We start from the raw sequence: 12,331 nt of genomic DNA on the forward strand, positions 1-12,331 counted from the left end.
ATTTTACAACAAAACAGGTCTGAGAGGATTGACAAGTTTAAGATTCAGCTTTTTCATTTTTTTACTGAGTCATTCTGAGGAAAAATAATTTTTTAGAGTCAAACAACAAGAAAGAACAGCTGTGGAAAAAAGTAAAAAGCAATACACTTGAACTTTATTTTATTAAGAATACTGAATACTTGAGTATGAGTATAGCAAGTATAGGCCATGTTTGTGTTGTGTAGGAGTATACTAACTGAATACTTCTTTAGACTAAATTGAAACATTTTAAATGTACAATTTAGTAAATATAAAAAGTCAACTTTAAGTATACTGCCTTACTTTTGTAGACTAAGTACTTGTACTAAACAAACTACTTTTTGAGAATGAAAATAAACAAAACAATCTCAGAGATGTTTTCATTGGTCACAATCAAATCATTTAAATTACGATTTTAACTACAAAATAACTTCTCTTAGTTTAACTTATTTTAAGGTCATCTTTCAGTGTCTCCCTTCAGCGATCGCCAAAGCAAATCAGCTTTCACTGAATCCCATAGGTGGTGTGGCAGAATGCACTTTGACACAACCCTGTATTTTGAAGGCCCAGGCTTGGGCCCCCTTGTGGCTACATAGTTAGCCAGTACGGTGAAGATTCTTGCCCAAAGACCCCCACTGGATGAATCTCATCGCACCCCCTGGGAATTGAACCCTGGTTTCCCATGCGCCAGTCTTACACACAGCCAAGCGTTACACACAGCAAGCGTTAAGCCATGCGTCACGTCACCCAAAACTCATTAAAAAAAACTCCTAAATGCGTGCCAAGGGTTATATGTGAACTTCTTATACATGTTTGCCCCTGGGGTTCCCTGCACTTTCTCTTGTCTTCTTTTTTACACAACCCATTTCAAAAAAGTAGGATCAAACTCATAAAAGATGGGGGGGGGGGGAAGTAGCATGTAGAAAACCCAGTTTTGATCAATGTTCTGCTTCTAATCATCATTTGTGTTTTTATTTTGTTTTTTAAAGAATAAAAAAAAAGTACCTTGTTTTTGGCAAAATGTGCTTTACTGTTTTAATGTACCACAATTAATCTGTAAACTACTAAAATATCCCTGCGGCAGACAGTAAAATATAAAATAGGCTACTTGTCATGGCTAGCGGAACTAAACAGACTCAGACGCTGGAACCCGGAAGGAGACACAGGAGAGTTTTGATGATTGAAAGGATTTAATTTTCAGATCTTGATTCAGAGGTAGGTTAGCAAAGCAGCTGACTCCGAGGAGGACCTACGACGAGGATGGAGGTTTTTCGTCGGCTTGTGACCTCACTGGTGGCTTCAACCACGGCTCGTGGTGGACTGAAGGATCGGCAGAGGGTCGTGGTGGATTCGAAGATCGGCAGAGATTCGTGGCTTGACAGGAGGTAATGACAAGGCTGTGATCTGGAAATGCAGCAGACTCAGGCAACCACTCGTGGTAATGGATTCCTGGAAACAAGGTAAGAGCAAAATTTAGGCAGAGGCTTAAAACAATGGCATAGACCGTGACAGTCATGCTATGCACCATCAGGGGCAACAAACTGGTGATGAATACTGGTCCTGGAGCTCCTTATGAAGGCAGGCAGGTGATGAGGTGAGTGGTTGCAGCTGTGTCGCATCAGGAGCCAAGCAGAGAGGGGAGGGGGAGGAGACTGACAATGGCACCATGACACTACTTCAATTTTCTTTTTTTTTTCTTTCAGTTTATTTATCTATTCCATTTCTTTGAAATCAACCAATCAGTTCTAATACAGGGGGAAATGAAAGGGAACAAAAAAAGGAAAACCTGTTTATCTGCGCCTTTGACATTTTTTGGATAAACAAATTTTATATTTAAAAAGATTTAAAAATATCAAGTTATACACTTTCCTTTATTTACTTATTATTATTTTTTTGCTTTTATTGATGTCGAAGAATAGAATGAAAAAAAATAATCAACTTATTGTTGTCATGAAAATCTTCTTACTTAAAATTAGTTGAAAACTTGAAATGAATTTAAACTAAGCTTATCAAAACCAATTTTAAAGTAAAATGTTATCATTTTAGAAGTTTTCTATAGTTCCTTTTTTTGACAGGCAAAGTGGATCCTGGCCCTCAGTGCTCATTTCTGCATGTGTCATTTTCTTTACTGACTCATAGCAGAGATGGATCATAACTCTTGCCCTGAGGACAAGACTGCTGCTCAAACAACTAAAGTTAAGGGAGCGGCCTGGCTTATTTTTTTTTTTCTTTTGCAGTTCTTACGCCTCACCGGGTTTCACAGACTTTGACAGTAATGTAACATCTACAGTCAGGTCTATTCCTGTACTTTTGTTTAATTAATATAAGAAAGTGAAACATGATAGGAAAAAAAAGAGGCGGAAAGAAAATCAAGGATTTCAACGAAAGTAAGCACAAAGGGGAAAAAAGACTGGAGGAATAGACAAAGAAAAATGTTGGATGTTTGAATTTAAACATTAAAGTCTTGAGGGAGAACAAAAGAAGTTTGAAAACCAAATTCACACGTTACATCACCAATTCTGCTGTTTTTTGGCCCCTTTTGCGTCCCTTAGTTTTTGCTCAGTGTAACTCCACTGTTGAAACATATACATGCATGTACACACGTACACACGCAGGCAGACAAATCCACACACAGCATTTAAAGATGGCAGAGTAGGCGTGGCTGCTGCTCGCAGCTCCCCCTGATTGATGACATCAAAGACCTAAACTGATACTCAAGATGCTCAAAATTTACGAAAATTCCTGAACCTGATCTAAAGCTGAATTTGTTTTGTTTGTGGCTCCAAAAGGATCTTGTTTCAAAAGCTTGGCCAGTTCACAGTCAGAGAATGCTGACACCGTCTCAAGCGACCTGACGCACGTCTCTCAAATCTACTCTGCGAAAAATGTTTTACTGAAGCTTACAATCCCTCCAAGAATAGCTTTGAACGCCTGCAGTATCAGCTGGACTCAATAGAAACGGCACTTGATTAACATTCAAAAGATCTGGAACATCAACAAAAAGTCCCCCCCTCTCTTCAGACGCAGCTAAAACAAGTGGAAGTTTCATCCACTGACAACAACATGTTACTTCCTATTTTGGAAATTATTTACCTTAATGCTTCTGAGAGGACTTGCTTCTCTACAAGTCTTTGTGCTTCGCCGTCTCAATAGTACTCATCACTGCACACTGTTTGAATGACCAATCCGGCTTTCACTAACAGGTAGAAGACAATTTCACCGGTTTCAATTCAGATTCAAATGCATTTATTTTGACCTTCCTTTTAATTTGAAACATTACCTTGTGTCTTTCAGTTCACAACGTAACTTATAACACAATAACGATAATAATAAAAGTATTCCCCTTGTTCAGAGACATAAAAAACAATCTGGGGAAAATATTTTTTTGTTAACCCTCCTATTATGTTACGGGTCAAATTGACCCGTTTTAAAGTTTGAACATCTAGGAAAAATAGTTAAAAGTATTTTTTCAGCATGCAACTTCTTCTGCTTGCCTTAATTAGCGTAATCAACATATATTATGAAAATGGTTCATCTCACATATATGCAACCCCCCTGTATGTTTATATTACATAGATACTGTTCGGGTCAATTGGACAACAGTTTCAAAACACAGGAATGATTACCTTTTCATTTCACTACGGTGCGCATTACTTTCAATCACCCGTTTATGATGGCTGACTCGGAAAATATTTATATAAGTGGGCGGGGTGACAGTAACGGCGCTGTGTGATTGGACCATTTCCTTAGGATCCCATGGGGGGGGGGCTCATCATGAGAAGACATTGTCACTCAAACCCCGATTTTTTAAATTCAAATCCAAAAAATACAACCCTCCATGTGCCACTGCATTTCACTCCGTGTACCTGATCTACAGCTAAGATACAAGTACATTCAAATGCAAAATATGTTCTAACAAAAGGGTGTGCTGAACTGGAGAAGCAAGTGTCAAAGGTGTGGGTGCAGGTTTGTGATGATCCCTGAATCCTCCAACATTTTTAACGCTTGAGCCTCCTGACTGATTTCATGTGAAGAGTTCTGCAAAGACAGAATTATTCTGGTGCAAATCAAAGATCACATGTAAAAAAGTTAGAGTTGACTCCCACTCACCTGCATAGATTTCATAGTATGGTGTCCATAATAATGTATATGTTGATGCTGGTCATTGTTTGCGGGGTAACCAAATCCAGCTACGTGGACAACGTCACAGTAATTGAGAGCCACAAACACAGCAAGAATCCCTGTGGTGGGATAAAAATTGTTCTGCAAGAAACAGCAGAGGACAGCAGATTAAGGTGTGTTTGACATGTTTATAGGATGTAAAGACTATCTAATTTTAAAAAGTGTACTCATAAAAAAAAACCTGTTTAGTATAAATGTCGATGTTGACTGACCGACTATAAAAAATCATTGACGCTAATTTGGTATTGTCCACGAGTCGTGTTTGAGTTTTTTTCTCATTTTACCACTAGTCACAAAGTCGTTTAGATCGCAAAGCACAACATGAAAATTAGGAGGCAGTTTAGCCCTTCCTCAACCATTGAACAAGAAGACAGATACGAAAAGAAAGTGGTGGATCAATAAGTTGGAGTATCATTAATGCTTGAAAGTTTGGGATCACTCCATCACACTCCACATTTGCAAAAACAAACTTGCATTTCATGGCTGCACAACAGCCATGTACAAGCACCAGAAACGGAAGCACCCCGCTGTCTTGGCATCTTCCTCACTGTCCTTGACATCTTCGTTAAGGTAACATTCACTCATATTTTATTATCATGTCTATCGTCATGCCATTTTTACATCTAAAGGAGTGTTTAGATTGACAGATTTGCGCTTCATCGCACTGCTTCCTTCGTGTCCGTTATACCACGGAGTGAACGTTCCAACTACTGCAGGGGGTCTTTGCTATTGTCTTGGAAGCATTGCGGGGCTATTGTTGCACGGGCGTTATTGACAACATTTAATTAACAGGAGAGGAATGTAGCACCTTAGCAAATGTCCCGTCTGTGTCTATGGGCTACCAAGCCGGTTGTGTGTGCGTGTGTCACTATGGGGTTTTTGCAGCAGTGGTTGGAGTGGGTCCAGGAAGGTTGAGCACATTGCACTCAAAGAATTTCCAGTCAGGAGCAGAGACAAGTATGACTTTCTGACTCTTGCAGTGGGTTATCCAGGAACTTCTCCACAAGAACCATAAGGACCACATATGTAAATTACCTCCAGAAACAAGCTTTGATTTAAAGTGCATATTGGTCTCAAAATGTGTTTACAGGGTTTTAATTGAGCTTAAAAACCCTCTATGCAGTCATTAAATCGGGAAAAGTCATTGGGCTGCTGCCACGTTTAACCCTTTAACACTGGAGCTGTCGTCAGCATCTAAGGTCTTTGGCTACTGCAACTATTCGACCATTTACACAATAATGGGATTCTAACAGACAGGCCTTGATTTTGTGATAAAATATCAGTATTTTAATCACTTTCTGGAATACAGTCTGTTCTTCTGTTTCTTAATCTACAAAACTGTTTCCAACTTTAACAATAACCTTCCATAGTTCAACGGACAAGCCTGGGTAAACTGCTTTATTTAAAAAGTATTAATCACTAGTAACTTTTTGGGTAATATTTCCGTTATGTCCTTTCTAAACTTTAAAGAACGGGGGGGGGGGGGGGGGGGGGGGGATAGAAAACTAACTGCTATAAAGCATGAAAAAGTACAAAATAAACACAATGTTTCAAAGAAAAAAAAAGAAATTTGATTCTCATGATCGTTCAGTAAACATCTCCTCACCTGTTTTATATTCGGCGGCAGAGGAAACTGGAGCAGTTTGTTTGCAGTCTGATGCATAAAATGTGGGTCCAACACTCTCACTTTTCCTCTGTCACCCAACCAGATTAGAGGAGGGGGCTTCCAAAAGCCTTCACTGTTCTTGAAGGGCAGCATAGAGATAAGAGACATTAGATTTTGAAAGTCAAAAGAAGAAGAACAAAAAATAAATAAAAAAGATTGTAAGGTTGTAAATGATTGCCCAAACAAAATGGATCTACCAAAAAACTTCAACTGAGGCTCGGATTTTTGCAGCCTAGGAAGCCCTAAATTTGCAAATTAGCAAGTAACCTTGAAGCAATTAAACAGATTTCTCAATAAAAAAAATGTCTTCAATGGAAACTTCATTTAGTTCAGATGCACTGAAGGCTTTGTACCTTTGCACTACTTGTGAGGTCTAACTAAGCGAGACCATTAATATTAGTTGTGTAAAGGAATATTCTTCACCCTCTTCTCATCATAGAGGATCTCTTTAAGCCAGCGAAGATCTTCTGGTTTAAAAGGCACCAAGACCATCAGTGTGTCCTCTTCATTGTGCAACCTAGGGTTGGTGGAGGCCGACTCGGGGTAGAATATCCTCAAGGTGGTCTTCTTTCCCACATCCTCCTCATAGCCCCTAACTGGGGCATCATTTAACCTAAAACAAAGAAACTACCATATGATAGAAGGAATTTTGCATTTTAACCACCACACATAAGTCTAGTTGTTTTTGCATAATGTGGCCAGGGACTTAATGTGAAGTCTTATTTTTCCACTAGAGGGCACTGTAGATGTGTGTATCTGTATTTGCTACTGACTAACAGCAACACAGAAGAAGAAGCGTCGCTAACTCTGATCAGCAGATGGAGTCCAAAGCCAACATGGAGGAGAACTTCATGATATTTTTCCTATTTGCATCGAGACATTATTGTTCTTGTTTTTATTCTTTCCCTCCTTGGACTAATATGGAACAGCAAGTCCTCCAACTGGGTTACAGAGAGACGGTGAACCGCTCCATACTGGGGGAGACTGAATGATCTCATGCACCTCTGTGGAGACGTTTTTACCAAGAGACATTCAAAATAAATAAGTCTGATCTCTCAACATCATAAGTGTCAGTACATTGTAAATGAGATATACAGTCATCGCTTCCATCCAGCGATGAGGCTAAAAACGTTTGGCCGTAGCTCCTCCCATATGTTGGTAGCATCAAGTTTATGAACTCATTTTTGGACAAGCGTCCACCAGCAAATTAGACACACGTCAAAAGAAAGGCAGCAGACGACAAATGATGTTCAATGTCAATGTAGCATCATGCCGGGATTGGTGGAGTTGTTCAAAAGCTTTGCACTTTTCTCCCAAAACTGTGACTTATATTTGACTTTTTCTTCTTGTCCAGCATCTATTCTGAATACACTCTTAAATAATAAAGTTACTGGAGGCAAGGCCATGAGTTGAGGTATAAATCTTTATCGAAACAGATCCAGTTTTAAGTGCACATTCTCACCAAACTGGAAATATTGAGTTTTTATTTTTTTTAAATAATAATTACTAAAAGATGACAAAGGACAATTCAGTTACAAACAGTGATGCTTACCTAATGACTACATCATATTTGTCAATGATGCTTCCCAAGGAGGTGTTTTTGATGGAAAAGCCGTTTCCCACCACTACACACGTTCTGCATTCAAGGCTGTAAGGAGAAAAAAGAAGCTGTTGGAATATATACATTGTTTGGTTGTAAACTTTTAAACGTCAAGATAAAGCTGCAAGAACTGTTCACAATATAATTCTAAAAACTGTTTATAGCAAGAAGGCCACTGGTTCAAGTCTCAGCTGGGGGGCCTGAAACCTTTCTGTGTGGAGTTTGCATGTTCTCCCTGTGCATGCATGGGTTTTCTCCGGGGACTCTGGCTTCTTCCCACCGTCCAAAATCATGCTTCATTGGTTAATTGGTCGCTTTAAGGTGTCTCTAGGTGTAAATGTGAGTTTGTATGGGTGTGGGATTGGCCCTGTCTGGGATGTCCCCTGCCTTCACCCCTGGACAAACCTGTGACCCCGAAAAGGATAAATCGGGTAAAGAAGATGGATATAGAGTTTTATTTAAATAATCATTTTTGAAAAGTTATTTTTATTACATCTGATAAGCTTTTTACAGCAGGCACAGCTCCCAAATGCAGCAACTATAAAGTGATTAACTTACTTCTCAATGTGAGCTGGCATGTCATAACTTTTAGTTGCAGCAAGAACTTTGAGTAACATCGGCTCTGAAAATATAAGAGATTAAACAAGTCAAAGTACTAAAGGAAACTGCATAGTGTTATATCTGGAATTTAAAGTGTTCTAAGCTCAATTTGATCTGTCTATGTAAAATTAGAAATGCTCTGTAAAGCCAGAAACGTGAAATAAACTAAGAAAATGAGCATACCACTTCCTTTGATGCCATATGGTAAAGCCTGCTGGGACACATACTTCCTCCACAAAAAATCCTCCAGTTTCAAGAAAAGCGTTGTCGTCCTGGTAGTTCTGGAAAAAAACAGAGCCATAAAGCAACAAAGGGCAAAGCATTAACTAAGGGAAACATTTAATTTAAGGATATAAATTAAGCTTAAGTCAGCAGATCGGGAAAAAAAACTGAGCAACAGTTAAATCAGATAAATCAGTTCTTTATCTTCATAATTGTTCATTTTTAATCCAGCTTAAGTTTTTTGTCACTTTTTCTGCTCAAGTCTTTACATTAATTGTATCTTTGAGTGAGTTCACAATGCTCAACTCGTTTTTCATTCTACCTATGTTAAAAAATTCCACAGAAGCAGTAACTCACGTAAAATTCAGGCTCTTCCACTTCTTGTGGGTTAACCAGGCATTGCAGTGTGACTGGTTGATGTTTTGGGTGGATGTAGTGCTGTAAAAAACACTATAAATGACGCATGATGTAAATAACAGCTTTGGAATAAAAAATAAAAAAACACAAAAAAATCTTGAGTTTGTTTATGTAATTACCTTTCCAAAGATGTGAAGACAGCAGTAAATGCGAGAAACGTGATGGTGAAAATGAAACCATTTTGGAGGAAAGTTTGGAACTGACCTGGTGGGAAAGACAAACATTTTGAGATACAAAATAAAAATCCCTTATGCTTTTTAGCAATAATGTCAATGCTAATCAGTTCATTTTGTGTGCTGCTAAATACTTTTAAAGCGAAGAAGATCTAGCAGTCGTTGAAAACTACGATAAGGAAGCAACCAAGAAGTGTACATTATTAGAAATTATACCATGGTCCGGGTGAATGCTCGATTCTGATTGGCTGCTGGGTGTGCACTCAAAAGTGAAAACGCAGCCTGGGGGGGGGGTTTACTAGGCAGTGGCCCCCCTCCTATGGTTGCCGTATGGAGTGGGCCCCCCCTCTTTCGGTTTTATTTGCACCTTAAACATGTAGGGCCCTTGGTAGGGGGGGGTGCTTGGACATCACTGCCAGCAAGCAGCAGATGTCCTCCTAGCACCCTACCCGCCAATTTTAACCGCACCTTAGACATTTAGGGCCCCTTGGTGGGGAGGGTGAGGGGACGTCACTGTGAGTAATCAGGAGATGTCCCCTTAGTGCCCTACCCGCCAATTTTAACTGCACCCCCCTTAGTACATACACCCCTCCCCCCTCAATATATACATCCCAACATAAACACACACACATGCACACACACACACTCTCTCAAACACACATACACACACACACACACATTTTGCAAGGAAGGTGGGACCTAGGACCATCTGTCCCCTGCCTCTTCCCTGGTGGGGGGTACGGGCCCCTTTGCAACGGCGGCCGTGTCCCCGGGGTGCCGGCTTCCTGGGCCCGGCGGTGCTCTCTCCGCGCGGTGGGGGGGTTCACATTACATCTGAGCCGGGGGTGTTCATGTCCCTGGGGGGTGGGTTCTGGTCCTTGCTCCTGAGTGCTGGGCCCCGCCAAATTTCCAACTGTGGCCGAGCCTGGTCGGGCCATATTTACAACACCCCTTGTGGGCCCTCTTTTTTCCCCGGGGTTCCCCCCTCCTGGGCGGGGGCGGCGGGCCCCCTGCCTCGCTCTTCCCTGGACCAACCGTGGGCCGGGCGGGTGGCTGCCTGGAGTGCGGAGCGGGTCTCCCTTGGGGGGTCCTGGCTCGTACCTGGGGTTGGGGCGGGGGGATGCCCGGAACTCCTGGGTGGTGGTGGGGTGCTCGTCTGGGGCTGTGGGCGTCCTTCTCCGGTGGGGCCCTGCGTTGGGTTCTCCCGGCGCGGCGGGGGGGCTGCTCTCCTGGTCGGGCTGGGGCGGCGCTCTCTTTCCCTCCGTGCCTCCCTGCTCTCTGGCTCTGGGGGCCTTGCGGCGGCCCTGCTGGCCCTGGCCTGGGTGGCGGGCTTGGTCGCCCGGGCGGCGGTTGTTCCCTGTCGGTTCCCGTGTGGCGTTGGGGGGATTCCGGCTGCCGCTGCTGGTGCGGTGGGGGTCTTGGGGTGGGGATGGCTGGGCACTCTCCCTCCTTTTTTTCCACGTTCCACCATCCATTTTAGAAGAACATAAACACTCACCTGGGCACAGGTGTTAGCTCACCTTTGTACTAACAGTTTGCATGACTGAATGACTGAAATATCTCACATTAGTTGGATTTAAGGCATAAGTATGCGTGTGAACACTATCTGTTTTGTGTACATGTCGACAGGTGGACATTTTTGCAACTAACAGGTGTGTTTATAACATTTGAGTGTGTGTGTGGACAGGCTCCGCCCTTTTTGTACTACATTTGAACCTTACCGTAATGATTAACAACCAGTAAACTTGTTGCTTTATGCTGCTTCATGGTCTTACCCCCCTTCCCCTCCTATTATCACCCCCTACCCCCCCTCTCTCTAACGTCCCTCTCTCTTCTTCCCCTCTTTCCTTTTCCGTCCGGTCCAACACCAAAGATTTTCAGACATGTTTGAAATTAATAAAGGTTGGCCTCAATTACAAAAGGGGTTTATTCAGACATACCTTTGGTTTGTCTGAAGATTAATAACCCCTCTTGTTAAAGTAAAATATGTCCAACCCAAGAGGCCCTCAGCTCTCATCTGACTGCCCAGTTGTTGGACAGGACAAGTTAAAAAAAAAACAAAAAAAAACAAAGTGAAAATGTCGGGCCCCGCCTTTGCCAAATAGGGGGGTCCGGTTAAATTGCTACACCCAAAAGATTCAGGACCAGGGGAAGAGCGCCACACAGAAAACCCAAGGAACAATTGTTTTTTAAACTGCAATAATTTAAACCAATAAAAACATGCAGCCACAACACGACAAAGCCCAAACGGTTAAAACCTAAATAACTAAGACCAAATGTTTAAAAAGGTAGTAAAAACAGTAAAAAACTTTAAAGAGGGACCTCATAAAAACATTGTTAAAATAGTTAAAAGAAATAGTCCATGAAGCACCAGGGAGACAGGTCCTGAAGTCAGCCACAGTCTTGTCTTTGTCCACCCTCGCAGGCGTGGTGGGGTGTTCCTCCCAACATCTACCTGCAGAGTGAAGATAGATCCTGCGAGTATCTCAGCTGTGTGGGGTAAACAGGCCTGACTATATGCAGGGTGAGAGTGCCACTGGAAGGGTAGAGGATACTCACACACCGGCAGGGCTCCTCACCCTGCCTATGAGTGTATGTCGCACTGTGGCACTCCTGTCCTGGAGAAGACTCCTACAACGACTGCAGCTCCAGCCACACAGTTTGCCCCAGTGCTGTGTCCTTCAACAGCTACCAGCTGCTCTCTTTCCTTTCTCCTGCTGCCAGTGCAGCTTTATGGGTGGGGCCATCAGCTTACTGATTGGACACCCAGGTGTGTCCAATCTGGGACTCAGTCTTCATGGGGGTGAAACAACACAAAAACCAACTCCAACATAAAAGCATGCAAACAAAAATCAGAGAAGACTTCCTCCATCAAAACAAACTTCAACACAAAAGCATGCAAAAAATGACAGGAAAAGGTTTCACCACACAACAAAAACGCACAGTGATAACTGCACGCCCCAAAAATAAGTTCCGGTCACCTATCTTAAATCTTCTGTATCACTGTGCCGGCTTCTTTAAAACAAACTTTAGCTTCATCATCTGGACATGAACAAGCAGGAAGAGGGGAACTTTCTCTCTAAACTGATGCTTTATTCAACCCATCGTGATGACCAGAATATTTATCACTTTCCTTTTCCACTGCAGCTGGTTCAGGCTTCCAGGGCTTGCGTTAAAAAGTGATAATGCATACTTCTTCGGGCATTAACCCTTATTGAACGCACACCATGGAAGCCTGAACCATCCGACTCAAAGTGCATTAATTTCTGATAATGCTCACTTTGAAGGCCTTTATTCCTTTAATACTATGGTGACTTACAGTCAATCAATCAATCAGCTTTTAGTACTTTCTTATTGTTATTTTTTTTGGTCTGGATCACTTTTTTTCACAAAAAGCGGACTATTTGTTACGTGGTGTGGCGCGTTGTCATGGTAACCTGACAATTTCAACTG

General features: G+C 41.9%; 1 protein-coding gene across 1 annotated transcript; it reads right to left on the reverse strand.

Annotated features, from left to right (window-relative positions):
* Positions 1–1,193: 1,193 nt before the first annotated feature.
* LOC101171762 (CMP-N-acetylneuraminate-beta-galactosamide-alpha-2,3-sialyltransferase 4) lies at positions 1,194–9,030 on the reverse strand (the record flags this gene model as incomplete). The annotated part of the gene is made up of 9 exons (XM_020708459.2): positions 1,194–1,467; positions 4,129–4,281; positions 5,807–5,944; positions 6,290–6,479; positions 7,419–7,514; positions 8,025–8,088; positions 8,250–8,347; positions 8,646–8,726; positions 8,825–9,030. Coding segments are annotated over 9 exons (1,176 nt in total), but the record flags the coding sequence as incomplete, so codon positions are not given.
* Between the last annotated feature and the right edge of the window lie 3,301 nt (positions 9,031–12,331).

The sequence above is a fragment of the Oryzias latipes genome, chromosome 13, assembly GCF_002234675.1.
Source record: "Oryzias latipes chromosome 13, ASM223467v1".
Lineage (NCBI taxonomy): Eukaryota > Metazoa > Chordata > Actinopteri > Beloniformes > Adrianichthyidae > Oryzias > Oryzias latipes.